General features: G+C 36.3%; 1 protein-coding gene across 4 annotated transcripts in view; it reads left to right on the top strand.

Annotated features, from left to right (window-relative positions):
- The window catches only part of GOLGA4 (golgin A4), a 76,936-nt gene that overhangs the window by 15,096 nt on the left and 42,815 nt on the right, over positions 1-19,025 (top strand). For 3 of the 4 annotated variants that reach the window (XM_089532646.1, XM_089532645.1, XM_089532644.1), the window contains 8 exons: positions 2,524-2,586; positions 3,017-3,331; positions 5,111-5,158; positions 7,303-7,359; positions 13,664-13,762; positions 15,788-15,926; positions 17,205-17,392; positions 18,734-18,817. In XM_089532646.1, coding sequence (XP_089388772.1) covers positions 2,524-2,586; positions 3,017-3,331; positions 5,111-5,158; positions 7,303-7,359; positions 13,664-13,762; positions 15,788-15,926; positions 17,205-17,392; positions 18,734-18,817 — 993 coding nt within the window. Of the gene's footprint in view, positions 1-2,523; positions 2,587-3,016; positions 3,332-5,110; positions 5,159-7,302; positions 7,360-12,236; positions 12,415-13,663; positions 13,763-15,787; positions 15,927-17,204; positions 17,393-18,733; positions 18,818-19,025 lie in introns of those variants that run through there. The other variant, XM_089532647.1, reaches the window with a different exon arrangement.

The raw sequence follows: 19,025 nt of genomic DNA, 5'->3' as shown, positions 1-19,025 counted from the left end.
AATGGATGAATGAATGAATGAATGAATGAATGAATAAACAAACCTGAATCAGGGTTTGCTGAGCAAGCATGGTTTTAGATCTAAAGAAATATCAGGAGTTATACAGACCGTCCCAAAGGGGTGGCCTCTAACCACTCTTTTCCAGCCAGATTGGGGCTGTGGCAACCTCACACTGCGGCCCCGGTCTGGCCTTTTCAGGGCGCGAAAAGGAGCTGCAAAAAGTGGCTTCTTTTTGCACCCTGGAAACGGTGCGAAAGCTGTGGCATTGCAGCTATACGGCACTTCTTCAGCACTGCGTTGTCCAGATGAGTACTGGAGGAGCACTGTGACACCGTGCGGTGTGTGGAATGGCGTCATGGTGTCCTGGAGGTGGAGCAGGGGCATGTAGTTGTGGAGACACCACCCCACAGCTGGCCCAAAGTGCCAGTGTCTGTACAGGGCCTCAGATACTGAAGCCAGACCAGTTATCCATTAATTGATTTGAACAGGACAATCTTAATTCTTTATTCCTCTTAGTTATAATAGCTTCATTAACATCAAATTTAGTACTTTCCAACACATATTAAATTAATTACAATAGGTGATTTTACTTTATCTGAGAATATAAATAATGCTTCAGTAGACGTATTTGAGGCACTAAGAGTTGATGGTCCATATATAGCAAGCCTATGGTGTCACTGGGGCTTGATTCCAGGATCCCACATGGATATTAAAATCCGTGCATGCTCAAGTCCCATTAAATGCAATGGTGTCCTTATATAAAATAATAGTAAAATGGTATCCCTTATACAAAATAATAAGATCAAGATTTTTAAAAAAATTGTATTTAAAAAAAACATTTTCAAGCTGTGGATGGTTAAATCAATGGATAATGAATCCGTGGAAAAGGAGAGCCAACTGTATAGACACCAAAAGGTGTTGCTACTGTAAATATTGACATAATGCACACAACTGTAATTGTTGAATAGGCTGCAATATTGAAAATGGTAACATTTTCTTAGTATGGACCTGTCAGTTGATCAAAATTTAAGTTCCACAATCAACTCATAACTTCAAATTAGGGATAATAAAATATGTAATATAAATATACACTATAATATAAATAAAATATATAATAAAACCATATTGTTGTGGTGTGCATTAGAGTCATTTAGCAACTCTAAGGTGAACCTATCATTAGGTTTTCTTGGCAAGATTTGTTCAGGGAAGGTTTGCATTACCCTCCTCTGAGGCTGAGAGCATGTGGCTTGCCCAAGGTTACGCACTGGTTTTCATGGTTAAGTACGGAATCAAACCCTAGTCTCTGGAACGGTAGTCCACTCAAACAATTACACTATGCTGGCTCGCATATTAATATTATCATATAAATATAATTTCAGCTGAAAGAGATCATACAACATCAGCAAATGTAAGAAACATCATCCTTTCCTAAAAATGGACAAATCCTAAGGCAGAGCAGCTAAAAAGCAGAGCTGTGTAAGATTATTCTGAGGCACTCCAAGGAAGGGTACAGTATTTGAACTGGACCATACGTGCTAATTGTCTGTACAAGTCAGTTGTGTGCCATGCTGACCTAATCCTTAGACAGTAGGAATAATTTAATGGAGTACACAGTCCATAGTCCCTCAAGTACACAAAGTATAGCTAAGGAAATGTGATTATTAAAATCTTAGCCAGTGTGTCCTGTTGAAATTAGCTGAACCAGATATTTGGTGTGCAGCAGATTCCCTATGTATTCCTCTCGGCTGTTTGTTTAGTTTTCAGACAGTAGTTGTAATAATTTCCAAATTGTAGATATGGTGACTGGGTCATTGCATGATTAATTCCATAGGATTAACACAACCCTGGCCCAGTGCTTCATATATAGTCGACCATCATGTAGCGTGTTGAATCAGAAGATTTTGCAAAGCAAATTATGAGATGGCATGGGAAGAGCCCATCCAAAGAACAAAAACTATCCCAAATATCTTCTGAGCATGTCCTTGGTGTGCCTAAATTAGTTGGCTTTTGATCCTGGCCAATGTATTTGAACAAAATTTAGTGTATATGTAGGAAGTGTTATAGTATGGTGTGGTTAGTTTATTCATTATGATATTATGATTCATTGTGAAAAAATTATTTCAAGGTTTTATGATTGTAGATAGTTTTTACAAAGCTATATAAAGAGTCTGTTAATTAGTTTTTGAGATTTTTCTTAAGGGGTAAACTCTCTATAAACCAACTTTTAAAAGACAATGTCTCAATCTATTTTTCTTATTGTACTAATTCATTAAACACAGCTGCTTTATAGTTCTGTATATTACACCAAACTGATTCACCAATCTGTTTAACATGCTTGTTTCAGTGTGCATGAGAACATCTTAATAAATAGATGAAAAGTAAAGGTTTTACTAATGTTTTACTAAAAGAAATAGATCTGAGATGCCATCACAGGATTGCTTTATACAATTCAAATGGGATGCTTAGAATTTATTTTTCTTTCTTTGTTGTTGATATTTTCTGTTTCTTTTTTGCACCTTCTAGAATGTATCTAAGCAAGTAATACCCAGCACTAATAACAGTGGAAGTGAAATGTCTTCCCCACAGGTATGTAGCAACTGTACTATTTTATAGCCACTGATTTTTGTCTTATGGTTGTAATACCTCTCTCTTAAAAGGAACATATGTTTCATTGTTTGTACCTCATGCATGTCTTAAGCTTAAGGCTATTCTAGTTTTCCCATATGAAATACATTATTTTAAAGCTTCAGAATGTTTATTATCACTCCATATTTATCCGATGTGGCCGATATTGTTTAACATTCCTAGAAATTAAATGTATATGTTGTTGTTGCTTAAGAATACCAACATTTATTCACATATTAATGAAGTATTTGCATTCTATAAACTTCATAATTATTTTCTTTCAAAAGTAAACTGCCCTTGGTAGGGAAACGCTCCATATATGTCAAGTGTATTTTGAAATCTTGAAGAAAAAGTGGTATAGGCACTTAATGATTGTATTTTGTGTTTGCAGCCTGGTGATGTCCAGTCTTTTGCACAGAAGCTGCAGTTTAGGGTTCCTTCAATGGAATCGTTGTTTCGAAGTCCCTTAAAGGAATCTCTGTTCCGCTCCTCTTCAAAAGAATCTTTAGTGCGGACTTCTTCCAGAGATTCACTGAACAAATTGGACTTTGATTCTCCTGGCCCAACATTTGATCCACCTTCTGATGTTGAAAGTGAAACAGAGGAATTGCCTGGAAATGTGGACAGCCTTCCCAGGGAACAGTTGTTGCAACGACTGCGTAGGATGGAAAGAAGTTTAGGCAGCTACAGGGGGAAGTACTCTGAGGTAAGAAAATATTTGATTTCATCATAAGAGATGTGGAAATCAAAACTAACTATAGGAGAAATAATCATTCTTTTCTGGTACAGTTGGCCCTCCATATCCATGGATTTGTTATCCACGGATTCAAGCATCCACAGCTTGGAAATATTAAAAAATAATATAAATTCCAAAAAGCAAACCTTGATTTTGCCATTTTATATAAGGGACACCATTTGACTATCCATTGCATTTAATGGGACTTGAACATCTACGGATTTTTGTATCCAAAGTGGCTCCCAGAACTAAAGCCATATGGATACCAAGGGCCCACTGTATATTCATGTCAGTGAGGCAAATGATCATGGGATACTATTTACATACCGAATATACTCGATTGTGTCAGGAAATTTATACCCAAAATCCTGGGTCAACCTATATATGGATCAAAACAGTAATGCAGCTCAGAAGGATCCTAAAAGAAGCACCACCACTGATGCCCCACTCCCCTTGCCTTGGCAGTGATTTCTGAAAGAGCTGCCAGGCAGGGGTTTGCTTGTGTTTGTATGTATGCATGTGAGATGATTCACTTCTCAGTCTGATGGAAAACTCTTCTCTTCCTTCCTTCTCCCTATGAATCGTCTCTGCCCACCAAGTGCCACATATCGCTCCAGTTCCTTCCTTCCAAGTCCGATGTTAAAAGCTTCTCTCATCCTCTCTCTCTCGCTCTCTGGATCATCCCTGCCCACCAAGCACCACATTTTCTCCCAGTTCCTTCCTTCTAATTCTGATGTTAAAACCTTCTCCCCTAAGTTTTACCCTCAAACCTTCCCATGAGGTCAGCATGTACATGAGTATATATGGTAGTTGTGTTTGTTAAATTAGTTCTCTTATTAGTTCTGTGCTATGACCCTAGTTTGAAATGGCTTGGCCAAAACGTATAAGAAATTGTTTCTGTCCTATGATCCTAGTTTGAAACTGCTTAGCCATTGCTTTTCCATGACCAGCTGGAATCAGAATTAAAACAGTGGCTCCACATGGAGCTTCATATTTGTGTCAATACTTCTATAGTATTTATATAACATTAAGCCCATTTGGCAAATGTTTCTGCATTTCTGCAAATGTTTCTATAAATTAGTAGCTTCCTTTTTGCAATTCCCACCCTTTTCCTGGTTTTAATTACTGGTTTCCTTTTATTTATTTATTTTTGCTTCAGTATTTAAATAATGTTCTTTCTTTCTGAAATAAAATAAGAATGGAAACTGACAAATATTTCAATCCTTGTACAGACCAAGAACTAGCTAATAAATTGCCCACAGTGATGTAGTGATTCATCAGTTGTTCAAAAATAATTCCAGCCACCGTCAAAAATATCTACTGTACTTTGCCTCTAGATTTCCAGGCACTCTGTCCATATTCTCTCCTTCTGTTACAATATAGGTATATCACTAATATCATAAATCTGAATGTTTGTACTAATTTATTGAAACAGACATGGTCCATGTATTGATAATGTGTGGGTTGATTAATTAATAAGTTTGGAAGTGTAAAATAACCATTGCTCTAGACTTCCTTTTGAGATTGTTCTACAATAAAATTGTGCATTTTTTGTATAAAATTAAAATGGAATATTGATTATTTATTACACTTACAGTTTTTGAATAATTTGGGGAATTCAGAGATGAGTGCTGGAGAAGAAATTTCATTAGTGATGAGAAACAATTTTGCTAAATGACTTGACTCAAGCAGGTTAGGTTCTATGTGGTTTGTTTGCTTAGTCCTAACTGCCTATTATATGCCTTTTAGTTGATCACTGCCTTTCAAGCTGTGCAAAGAGAAAAGAAAAAGTTACAGGTGAGAAAAAATATTTCAGTTATTGTTATTGTTGTGTGCCTTCAAGTAATTTCTGACTTATGGTGACCCTAAGGGGACTCCATCACTTGGTAAGATTTGTTCAGGGGACTTTGACTTTGCTTTCCTCTGAGGGTGAGAGAGTGTGATTTGTCCAAGGCCACCCAGTGGGTTTCCATGGCTGAGTGGGGATTCAAGCCTGGTTTCCAGAGTCCTAGTTCAGTGCTCAAATCACTGTACTGTGGTGGATTTCTTCAGTTATTATCTGAACATGTTTCATAGTCTTAAAATACTGCTTTGTGGAGAAAAGTACATATGGTTCTTGGATTTAAAATCTGCTTTGAATGCTGTAAAGCATCCCAATAGGATGCAATCCAGAAAAGCATATCATTGTTCAAAGACAACCCTTTTCCTGGACACATTTACAGCCAACCACCCGCAAAGATATTTTGGGAACTGGATTCCTTGCTGCTTTGTTGCTGTTGCTACCTTCCTTCAAGTTGACCCAAACTCATGGTGACCCAGTGAGACATCTCCAAGACCCTTGTCCTCCACTGCTCTGCATATGTCCTGTAATTTCAGGTCCACTGTCCAGCACTCTCCTTTGTACATGATGATGGAGAATACAATGGCTTGGATTATTCTAATCTTAGTGTTCAGTTGTATATCTTTACTCTTTAGGATCTTGTTTAGTTTTTTCATAGCTGTCCTTCCCATTCCTAGCCTTCTTCTGATTTCTTGACTTCAGTCTCTATTCTGGTTAATATTTGATCCAAGGTACAGGAAATCTTTAACTACTGTATATTGATTTCCTCATTGTCCTCATTGAATTTATTTAAATCCCCTGTGGTCATTATTTTTGTTTTCTTTATGTTTAGGAGTAGGCCTGCACTTACACTTTCTTCTTTGACCTTACTGAGTAATTGTTTCAAGTCCATTTTTTCTGCTAGTAGTGTAGTGTGATCCACATATCTTAGATTGTTGATATTCCTTCCTCCTAGAAGTTTCCCTTTCTTCTAAGTCTAAGCCTGCTTTTCTTTTCTGCATACAAGTTGAACAAATAGGGTGATAGTATGCAGCCTTACCTGATCCCTTTGCCAATTGGGAGCCATTTTGTTTCTCCATATTCCGTTTTAACAGTAGCCTCTTATCCTAAATACAGATTTCTCATCAGGACAATCAAATGTGGGGGCATTCTCATGACCTTAAGAGCATCCATAGCTTTTGATGATCTATGCATCAAATGCTTTGCTATAGTCCATATAAAACACATGCTGAGATTTTTTTTTTCTTGAATTCCTTTAAGCGCTTCATTAGCCAATGTATGTTTGCAGTGTGGTCCCTAGTGCTTCTGAGCAGTTTATAGGATGCAAAGTTCATTGTTAGTGGTTTTTGTAGATTGAAATTTCTCATTGCACAGAATTGCTCAGGAAACATTTTCAAGCTGAGCTTCTTTGGTGGGAACCCCACCTCCAATTCACTTAGCATACATGCCTAGATGTATCTCAGCTAACTCTTCTCCCGGTCAGAACAATAATATAACTCCTTGATGACAGACATAACAATGCTGATAGCAGTGGAAAGAATGGGAATCTAAGGGCCCAAACAGACAGGCCAAAATAAAGATGCTTCAGGTCACTTTGGAGATATGCTGTTTAAATGATGTATGTGTCCTAAGAGTCTGGAAGCTGCGCCAAAGCCATGCTCCAGTTCTTAGGACTGGAGCGTGTCTTTGGCGTGGCTTCTGGCTCCTTAGGATGCATACATCATTTAAACAGCATACCTCCAAAGTGACCCGAAGCAGCTTTATTTTGGCCTGTCTGTTTGGGCCCTAAGAAATGCAAAATAATGCTTTAAGAACAAATTTGATATTGGGGACAACAAATTAATTTAAAATATTTTAAAACTAAATACATTACATACAAATTGTCACAGAGAACTATTGAAGGGACAGAGACATAATGTTCCTTAAGCTTTCTTTAGTATGAGCCTTTTACCCATAGGTGCTTCATGCTTATTTTGTATGATATTTCAATGTTGTGATATTTTCTGGGAAAATATTATCTTGAAGTTTGCAAATGGCTTGATTTGGATGTGCAGTATGTTGTTGTGTTTCTATTACTATTGTTATTGTTATTCTATTTCAGGGAATATTGAGCCAAAGTCAAGATAAAGCACTTCGTAGAATTGGTGAACTGCGAGAGGTAACTACTAATTTTAATTTGTATGTGTAATGTTCCAGAAAAAAACCCACAAAAATTATATAGTATATGCACGCATACTTGTCTTGTCTATTGGCAGTTTCCAACAAGAATGATTTCTATGGTAGACATTGGCTTTCTTTAAATATTTTTAGACTCCTCCATTTTGATTCAGCAATGGCTCCTACTAATTTTAAACAGTGCATTATTGTTTAACACTGGAACTATCCACCATGCGTTTCTCTTAAACAATTCTACAGAAAACAATAGATTCATTACTTAGTAGCATTGGTTGAATTTTGCCATGTTTTTGTTTTATATTAGTGTATTTAACCTGGTGTCCTCCAAATTATTTGAAATACAACTCTCATCCTCCCTGACTATTGGCTGGCCACATGCTGAGACTGATAGGAATTGTATTCTAAAATATCTGAGAGTGTTTATAGTTGTCTACCCCAGTGTATGGTATGGTAAAACCTTTTTGATTTCTGTGGGATTTGATATTAGTATGTGGTTTTAGTATATAATCTGCTTTTTCTGAGGTTTTGTAGTTGCAAAATTGTCTTCAAAGACTGTGTTCATTGCTGCTTAATAAATGTAAGATAATATAAGTAGTAGTAGCAGCAGTAGTAGTAGTAGCAGCAACAGCCTTGCTTGTTCTCCAAAGTGTCTTTCCTTTTTAATACCACTGATTCCTTAACAAACCATTCCCCAATCTGGTGTCCCCCAGATATGGTGGACTGTAACTCTCATGATTTCCCAGCCAGTATGATTGTAGCACAACACACATGCAGAACACCAGTTTGGGAATGGCTGCCTTGAGAATTGATTTGTGTGTAATAGTATAAATAGAATAACTGATAAACTTTGATAGACCTCTGTTGCTTTGTCTTGTGTTCCAAGTAACACTGGAATTAATTGATATTATCTGTAAGGGTCAGAAAATTAGTTGATTGAATCAGTTACTCTGTTCAAAAAAGGTACCACTTTAATATAATGCAGCCACATATGTTCTACCGTCTCAGTTGCACCACAATGCCAACAACAGCAGTTTAACTGCTGTTAAATTCCATCTGTGAATAGTCTTCAATGTACAACAGCAACAAAGTTTATTGATCAGTCAACTGACCATATCAAAGAAAAACAAAATACAAAATATCAGGGTACCAAAATACATACATACAAATTGAAAACTCGATCATACCTGAAGCTCATATAAAATTAACTCGGAAGTTAAAACAAATAGAAAATTGAATAAAAGCAGATGTAATAGGATAGGATACAGAATAAATGAAATAAAATAAAATCATCTAAAACAGGGTGGAGGAAATTAATAGGGGTATTTAAATAAACTCATCACCATGGCACGGGACCCCATTTTGTCAGATAGATTGATCTCTCAGGCGAGCAGCTTTAACAATAAATTTTGCTACACACTGCACTAGATATAAATTGGCACCAGAAAGGAAATGGGACAATTTAATAATAGGATCCCAGTTGGTCATTTTAACCAAAAATGGTTGTAAGAAATTGGATCTCTCCTTATCATATAAACAACAGTCAAACAGGATATGTATAATAGCCTCTACAGCTGGAGCACCACAAATACATGTTCTTTCATGATAGGGTATTTTTTGGAATGGTCCTATCCTGAATTAAGTTGAATTCAGTTGCTCAAATCCAGCTTTGGTGACAGCTATTCTCTGGCTCTGAGTTAATTGCAACCTAAGGTATTTTTCTATAATTTTATTTTTAGCTAACCAGTTTAGAGATTTATAACCAGGCAAAAAGCTATGTCTGATTGTGCACTGATATCCCAGACCCTTTGTTTTAAGAATTTCTGAACTGTGTGCCCAACCGTAAGAAAATAAGAGGGGGAAAAGCCTAGTTGGAACAGTAGTAGGGATAGTTGACATACCCAAAAATTGGAACGCCCAATAACTAGTTTTTCTTCTAAGCAGAGTTTAGGGAGTCTTCTTGTACCCATTTTAAGAATCTTTAGCCAGTAGTTAAATGCCTTTATCGAAGCCTGGCCCTGAATTGAATGAGCCCCAAGTTCTGCTCTCACTGCTTGGGCTGGGGTGTTCTTATCTGTTCCAAGGATCTTCCTTAGGAAGCAGCTCTGTGTCTGCTCCAAAGGGGTACTTTCAGGTGACCTCATAGTTCTACACCATATAATACGATGGGCAAGATTTTAGCTTTGTAAACTTTTAGGATAGGGGATACACTTGTAGGATGGCTGAAATTTATCAATTGATAAAGCACACTAGAGTTTGCTATAGCTCTTTGTTTATTTCTTCTAAAGTGGTTTGTCCAATTCCCTGTATTTGAGGAGGATAGCCGTAGGTATAAATAAGAATTGATTTGCTCAGTTGGGTCACCTCCAGGAGCCAGTTATATTATTTACACCTTTTCCCAAATACCACCACCTCAGATGTATTTTTGTTGGTAACTAAAGAATTAAGAGAGCAGTAAGTATCTAAGTTTTGTAGTAGCCGTTTGAAACCTACTTGCGAGTGAGCTATCAGGACCATATCATTGGCATAGAGAAGAACATTGAGAAACGTGTTATCTATCTTAGGAGTATAGACTGATGTTGAAGAAAGAAAACTAGGGATATCATTAACATATAAATTAAATAAGGTGGGAGCCAAGATACATCCCTGTCTAATTCCTTTGTGCACATTAACTTTCTTGGTACCAAATACGCCCTTTTAGACAGGTATCTGGATGGAGAGCTTTGATCAGAAATAGGAGTCTTGGCTCCATATTCATTTCTGCCAGTTTAATCCAAAGACTATCCCTGTTGATTGTATCAAATGCTACTCTAAAATCAATAAATGCTGTAAAACATTGTTTTTCTTCAGACAGGTACTTTGTAATAAGATGGTACAAAATAAAACAGTTGTCCATAGTGGATCTACATGGTCTGAATCCCGATTGTCCTTCTGCTAACAGATCTTTATCAACAATCCAATCCTCAATTTTGCCTAATAGATGTTTTGTGTACATTTTAGTTACGATGTCAATGAGGCTTATGGGTCTATAATTTTTAGGGTCCCCTTTATTACCTTTTTTATATATGGGGACAATGATAGAAAGTTTCCAGCCAGATGGAAAATGGCCTGTCTTATTAATAAAAGTGAACAGACCAGCCAAAACAGGAGCCCACCAATCAACGTATGACATAAAAATTTCTGGTGGGAGTAGATTGTCACCTGGCACTTTGTTTGACTTCAAAGTCTATATGATGTTTTTAGTTTCAGCCACTGTGGCTGGGGACCAGAAAGGTACCTCTGTTAGAGATGGATGGTCATCTGATGTCAACTGAAAGTCCTTGATTAGGATTTTGAAATAGATTTAAGAAGTCCTCCCAAACTAAGGCTGGGATGGGGACATCTGAGTCTTCAATGTAAATTCCCTGGATCAGCATGATACTGATTTATAAGGTGGTGTGACACATAGTTTGGCTCACTGTGCATCTGAAATATAATAATAATAATAATAATAATAATAATAATAATAGATTTATTTATATTCCGCTTTTTCCTCGCGGAATCAAAGCGGATGACAAAAGAAAGGTATCAAATGAAAAAATATAGCCTCCCCACCAGTTGTAACACAGCAAACATAATAACAAATTATACAAAAGCAGAAATAAATAATAAAGAATACAACAACATAGCCCAAAGTACATGACATAGCGTAATGCCTTATAAAAATACAAAGTACAAAATCCAAAATACATAACATGGTAATAATTAAGGCATAACATCTAGATGGCAATTCTCGACACTCCCCTGGCAGCAAAATAACAGAAAAGTAATACAATAATGCAATACAGCAATAATACATTAACAACAAGAGGATATGGTCCCTTTTACTCCCACAAGCATTACATAATAATAGCAAATGCAGCTCTAATGGAATGCAATACAATAATACAATAGAATACAACTCTAATACAATACAACACAATACACATAATTCCGCCCCATTCAAATATACAACAAAAATTCCAAATATAACAATGACAAAACCTAAAATAAATCATTAAAACCATTAGTTAAACAATCAAAACAATCAACCTCCACCTGAGTCCTCCGGTGTCTTTTGAGGCTCTGGGATGATGGTGGGTGGAGTGAGGCAGAAATATTAGGTTTAGTTTCTACAGTATTCTTTAGCCATTCTCTTTTTCATATGTTTCTTCAGCAGTCTCTTTCGATACTAGTCTTAGTATCTTCCTTGTCCTCATCATTTCCAAAAGAGAGTTAACAGTGCTTTTCATGCTACTTTTAGAAAGGGTAAGAAATATTACTATCTGCTTGAAGCAGAATTTTCAGTTTGCATTTGAATCCATGCTATGTTTTTATTCCCACAATTAGGATATTTTTTTTAGTTGAAATGCCATACAATAATCAAAGATGATTAAAAATAGCAGCCACCCTTATTACCTGCCTCTGCCCTCTTTTCTCTCTTTTAGTGAAGGTGCAGACAGATATTAATTGGCGTAACTGTAATAAATATGAATATTTAGGTATGTAGACTAAAATAATCAGATTCATATGCAAGAGTAATTATTTAAAATACAAAATTGACATATTTCATTATATAGAAAATCATTTTGCAGCCATTATTTCTTACCTACAATATATTCATGTATTTCCTAGCTATTAATTGAAACTAGATGGACAGTGGACACATTCTGCATGCAAACTGCCGCAGTGATGTCATTAGATTCCACAATCTGTATATCTTAAGTAAGGTTGCTATAGTATCAAACTGATATGACCAGGAAGTGTGGGAATGGCCACCAGTGTAGGTTAGGATAGTTTTAGGTAGCTGAATCTTTTGGACCAGTTGCTAAACAAATGGTCTTAGGAGATAACCTAGCAAGTACGAGATGTCTTCAAATATGAATAAGGCTTACACCAAAAGTCATATTTGGCCATCATTGTGGAGATACTTGCATCTGCTTTGTGTTGCTGTGTACATACTTTAATGCTCTGGACTACAAAAAGTTAACTCTCTTTTTTCACCATGTGGAGTCTAATTCTGGTAAATATGTGCTTTGCAGAGAATGGCTTAATACTATAATGTGGTTTTAAAGTATAGAGTCCTTAGTGTTTTTTCCCCTCAAGCCATTTCGTTTTCAAGATCAAACCGTCCAACAAAAATTAGACCTTTATTGCTCTGTTTATCATATTTATTTCCAGCTTACTGAAAAAAGCACTGATGTGTTATAACAGAAATAAACTGCAACTTGAAATGCAGAGATAAACTGGTGACACTTTTAATAAGAAGCAAGCTTGCCATCCACTAACTGCTGCTGTCAGAGGCGCAGCAAAAGGCCACTTCTTTTTATAAGTTTCATCCAGAATTAATATTGGCTGTTTCCCATTTCTTCACTGATTGAGTAGCAAAAGTCTTACCAACTTCAGCTTTTCATTTGTGCTTGTTACAATATATTCTTTAAATTTCTCAAGCAATTCAAAGTAAATCTTGAAGATGTAAACCTGTTTTAGACAATAGCCTTGGACAGTGACTTCAGAGTTTGAGTTCTGGGGATAGACAGTTCACTTTATAAAGTTTCAACCCTTTAAGCATAATGAAGTATATATCTATTTTGTACAACAGCATTTTAATAAGTTTTAAGTTGAACAGATAAAAATGGTTCCAAACACCTACAGAGAACAGATGATTCCCCCCTTTTAAGCACAGAAAGAACATTATCAACATTTTTAAATGGGGAAAAAAAAATCAAGCTACACCAAATATAACAGTGCCCTAAAGTTAGCTTTTGTGATTTAGAGGTGTGGGCATATTTATTCTGGGTAGAGTAGAATAGTAGGAATTCTCTCTTTTATCTGGTAGGAATAATTTTATTGATAATTTGCAATAAAATATATCACGTACCACACAGTTACACATTGGAGGGGAAGATCAGTAGTGGGAGATTAACTTTCAGGAATGGCCAATAGAATACTATTGACGATATTGTATTCTAGAACAAGTAGAATTCATGTTTGGAGGAACAAAAAAGTCCAGGACCATGACTGTATTTGATAGAAAGAGAAGATCTTGAGAATTTAAAGGAAGAAGAAAAGTATGAGTGGTGCTGAAAGTAATAGACCTCTAGTGGGGAGAGTGAAGGAAAAGGAGTGTTAACATCAATTAAATTTAGATCTATCCAGGGTGCTCAGAAAAGTTAACATAGCTGAGTTATACCTTTGATTTGTATGTATGTTTTGTTTATACCAGCACCCGAAAACTGTCTTTTAACTAGAAATGTTTTGTGGTTTCTTAGGAACTCCAGATGGATCAACAGGCCAAAAAACATCTTCAGGAAGAGTTTGATGCATCACTAGAAGAAAAGGACCAACTTATCAGTGTCCTGCAGACTCAGGTATCCATGCTTGATCCATGCAGATGTTTTCAAAGGAAGGAAAAATTATTTCTCTTTTTCTTGCATACTTTTCATGAGGTCTCCATAAATCAACAGGTGACTTCAAGGCACCCATACTAGTTTTGGAAGAGATTGCATTTGTTGTTGTGTGCCTTCAAGTTGTTTCCGACTTATGATGACACTAAGGTGACCTTGGTGTAGTGACTCTGGAGACCAGAGTTCAAATTCTAGCTTGTCTGTGTAAACACACAAGATGATCTTGGACAAGTCACAATCTCTCAGCCTCAGAGGGTGGTAGTGGCAAACCCCCTTTGAAGAAACTTGTCAAGAAAACCTTGGTTCATCTTAACAATAAAAATGACCCTATAATGGGTTTTTCTGGGGTCAAGAATGTGTGATTTGTCCAAGATCACTCAGTGGGTTGCCATGGCCAAGCATAGAATGGAACCTTGATCTCCAGAGTAATAGTCCAGTGCTCAAATAATAATAATAATAATAATAATAATAATAATAATAATAATAAAAATTATTTTTATCTTGTCTATTCCAAGGATTGAGGGGGCATACAATATCCGACATACAACATAATAAAATACATCCCATTACCCTCCTTCATAAAATCAACCACATAATTATCATATAATAAAACTATAATACATGTAAAATAATTAAACATTAATCATTAAAACCATCATACCAGAGGGCATCATGAGTTAATCAGGGAAGGCCTGATTAACCACTGCACACTAACTCAGAGATTGCATGAGTTTAGCCTGTCAGCTGTCTGTAATTCTAAATTTGTTGCCTAGTTGTATTATTCTCAGTCATGTGGAGAGAGAGATGATGATGTGTAGTATTGCGCAAAAGGTCAGTATTCATCCTAGAGTCCTTTTAAATATACAGATAGTGTTATGTTTACTCACTCTGGTTTTGCACTCCTCACATCTGTGATCTTTGTGGTAGGCAGTAGAGTGGGTTCATGTCAGAAAGAAGGCGCTAGCTCATGTGAACAGCCATATATCAGCATCAATCAAGGACAAGGTGCAATCCACAGCTAATTTGTTACTCTCTTGCACCAGCTGATCGAGGCAGGAGACCTTTCATTCATTCGCTCCTCTCTCTTCCCTCAACAATTTTTTGTTTTCCTGCTTTGCCAGGCAATTGAGGCTTTATAGCATTCTTCCTCTTTCTACATTCCTTTCTCTAAAGCTAAGATTTGGCAAAGAAAAAGTAAAAATTACAAGATTTAGATGGCAGAAAAGAAGACCTTTGGTTGCATTCCAGGAAATAAGAAGTTGACACTTACTGTGAATGAATATTCTAGGATGACTTAAGGAGCAATACACCACACCCAAGGGCTTCATTTAAAAAAGAAAAAAAAACTTCCATTATTTTTGTCTCATCATCTCTAAACTGCTAATTAATGGTGAGCAAAGCTATAAATTAAGCTGTTGATAGAGCAATAGCATCCTTTGATGTACATGGTTTGGGATAGGAATAGAAACCTTGTCTGTATTGGGAGGTAAACAGATAAATAGCTACACTATAGTACTGGTGATTTACTGTAGACAGCTTGAGCCCCAATTCTTGGAAAAATGCAGGATGTAAATGAAGTGAATATAATAATTAATAATAAAATCACATGCTTGCAGGCTAATGCCAGGGTCCATTTTTTTACTTATGTCATAAATAAGATTTAAAAAAATAAAAATATCAAATGGTCTATAACAGCATATGGACCCTGTTGGATCAGACTAAAGGCTTGTGTAGTCCAGCACTCCCTTCCCACAGCAGCTAACCATATGCCTCTGAGAAGCCCTTAAGGAGGGTATCAGTATAGTAGTTTCCTACTTCTCGTTTTTGCAGCACTGGTACTGAAAGTAATATCGCCTCTTGACATTGGAAGAAGTATATAGTCTTTGTAACTAACTATGCCCTAAAATTATTTGACTTGAATTTTTCAGAGGTTTTTTCAGAGCATAAGGTGGTCATTAACTGAATGGGTGAATTATTCTGTTTATCCAGGTATCATTACTGAAACAACGGTTACAGAATGGGCAAATAAGTATTGAACTGCCTGATCCAAATGTTCAGACTCAGTCACAACTTCAGAGTCCAACAAGAGACACAAGTACAGACAATGCCTTGCAGCTGGGGAGTCCTGGTAGGTTATTATCTTTGGCAAAACCACCTTAGGTGTTTTTAAAAATAAAGTATTTGTAAATATGCGCTGGTACTAAGTTTTCTTTCCTGAATGTGGGCCACTTCTACTTTCTGGTTTAACTTTCGATGGTGTTGCTGATCCCAACCAAATTGGTCAAATTATATAATTCTAACCAGGAAACTTTAATGGTCCAAATAATAAATTGTTATCAGGTACAGTTCAAATGAAAACATTGCAGGGGTATACTTTTCAAAAGTGTACTGTATTTGGTATATTTTTTGCCTATCTTCTATCAATGGACTCAAATTATACGCTACATAGGTGATCCCAACTATCTTTCACCCAGAGACTGACCAGATTGTGGTCTGGTTAGCTTCATTATGGTGACTGAATAATTTGCCATGGGACCAACTCACATTTTAAAGTTCACAATAAACAGGAAATGTCAAATGTCAAAATGTCAGTAGTCATGAGCTATCAGTGTAGAGATTTTTTTCAAGCAAATTTTCCACATGTGAGATAGTGCCTGCTGGTTGTCCAGCATCTTATTTATTCAACCAGTATGCAGAAAATATAATGCATAGAACAGGCTTAGACTCAGAGGCAGGAGGAGAGAAGATTGGAAGAAGGAACATTAAAAACCAAAGATATGCAGACGACACAATACTACTAGCAGAAACCAGCAAAGTCCTGGATCAGTTACTGAAGAAGGTAAAGGAGGAAAGTGCTAAGGTAGGCTTAATGTTGAAAATTAAGAAAACAAAAATAATGAGCACAGAAGACTTACAAGAATTCATGCTAGATAATGAGAAAATTGAAATAGTCAAAGAATTCCCATATCTTGGATCAAACGTTGATCAGAATGGAGACAGCAGTCAAGAAATCAGAAGACATGTAAGATGGGGAGTGGCAGTCATGAAGGAAATGGTGACGATTCTAAAGTGTAAAGATATAACTCTGAACACTAAAGTGTGAATTGTATAAGCCATTATATTCCCCATCACCATGTATGGAGGTGAGAGCTGAACAGTAAAGAAAGTCAATAGAAACAAAATAGATTAATTTGAGATGTAGTGCTGGAGAAAAGTGCTGAGGATACCATGGATGGCCAAGCCAAGCCAAGCCAAACAAATGGGTTCTAGAACAGATCAAGCTCAAACTCTCTCTGAAAGCCAAAACAACTAAACTGAGGCTGTCATACCTCTTTCTCCCCCCTCCTTTTTTTTTGCTTGAGTTGCCAGTTTTGTCAGCTCATCATAATTTTCTGCTGTTTTGTAGGTGGCGATGGGGATACCGCTAAAACACTTGAAACGCTTACTCAGCGAGTAAAACGGCAAGAGAACTTGCTTCATCGATGTAAAGAAACAATTCGATCACATAAAGAGCGCTCAGCACAGCTAGCTAATGAGAAAGAGGCACTGCAGGAGCAACTAGATGAAAGACTTCAGGAACTAGAGAAAATGAAGGTACTGAAAAAACATATTTTATGAAGGTACTGAAAAAAACATTTTATGAACCTTTTTTGTTGCCCATGGGAAGGGTAACATGGCATAGTTAACAGACATAATGTTGTGAAGGTAACATGATGTAGTTAACAGACATAATGTTATATCTGTTTTATCCAGAATAATGAAAGGGATGTGGAATATATCAGAATCTTCCAGATGTCTTGAACTGCATATTTAAAGAACATTGCTAGAAGTGATGGACAAGGCTAGATGCCTTAGATGCTTTCCTTTGTTTACTAATGCAATTTTTTTCCACCCAGTGGAATTTCATACACAAAACTGGCTGCATTTCTAGTTACAATAGAAGAAATTGGACATGGACACACATTATTTTTCAAAAGTAATGTATATATGTTTGAAGGGAACCTATACAGTTAACCCTCCTTATCCACAGATTTTTTTATCCACTGATTCAAGCATCCATGGTTTAAAAACATTCCAAAAAAGTATAAATTCCAAATAGCAAACCTTGATTTACTGTTTTATATAAGGGAGACCATTTTACTATGCCATTGTATTTAATGGGATTTGAGCATCCACAGATTTTGTTATCCATGGGAGGGCCTGGAACCCAACCCCAGTAGATAACAAGGACCCACTATAAATGTTATATTAGAACCTCTCTGTGCCATTGTACTTCCATTTCTTTGTATGGTTGTGGAAGTTGAAGAAAGCTTATAGAAGAGAATCAACTCAGTTGAAACATATATACCACAGATACCAAAAAGACAAATAAATAAGTGAGAACAACCAAGCCTGACTTCTCTCTAGAAGCTAAGATGAGTAAACTGAGAATGTTGGACATAGCATGAGAAGACATGACTCCCTAAAAAGACACTAATGTTTGGTAAGGTAGAAGGCAGTAGGAAAGGAGGAAGACCACGTTACAGATGGATAGATTCACTAAAGGAAGCCATGGTCATGAATTTGCAATACCTGAATTTGCAAGACTGTTGTAACAGGGTGATTTGGAGGTCTCTCATTCATGGAGTCACCATAATTTGAAGTTGACTTGATAGCAGTTAACAGCAAGACTGCATACATTGTTTTGGAAGCTAATTTTTCAGAAGAGAAGAATTTTATAAATAAATAAAAATTAAATGTGCTACAGACCATGCAATATCTGAGGCCAATATTATTTTTTTAAAGAAATATGTGGAATCATTAGTATTCAGAATCAGAAGTGCCTTGATCTGTCTTGGAAGTTCAGCCTGATAGGGGCAAATTACATGTTTTTTTAGACTTAGTTACTTCAGACTGGGTACATATTATTCAAGTTCATCTTGTTCTCTCTTATAGGATCTTCATATGGCTGAAAAGACAAAACTGATTACTCAGCTACGTGATGCTAAGAACTTGATAGAACAACTAGAACAAGATAAAGTAAGTATAGTGCACTTTAAATTGCCATTGTTTCATATGCTGCTAGCTCTTACCTAAAAGTTGTAACTTTTTATTGTTCTGTATTATGTCTTAACATTTTTTTTCTTTTAAGGAAAGGAATCACTATTATGTACTATTTAAGTACTGAAATTTAATTTCGTTATGCCTGCATAGATTTTCATAGAGTTATTTAGTACCAGGAAAGATA

Source organism: Sceloporus occidentalis, unplaced genomic scaffold, assembly GCF_023333645.1.
Source record: "Sceloporus occidentalis isolate IW3139 unplaced genomic scaffold, rSceOcc1.0.p SCAF_7, whole genome shotgun sequence".
Lineage (NCBI taxonomy): Eukaryota > Metazoa > Chordata > Lepidosauria > Squamata > Phrynosomatidae > Sceloporus > Sceloporus occidentalis.
The sequence above is the reverse complement of the archived record's forward strand: the minus strand, read 5'-3'. Positions and strand labels throughout refer to the sequence as shown.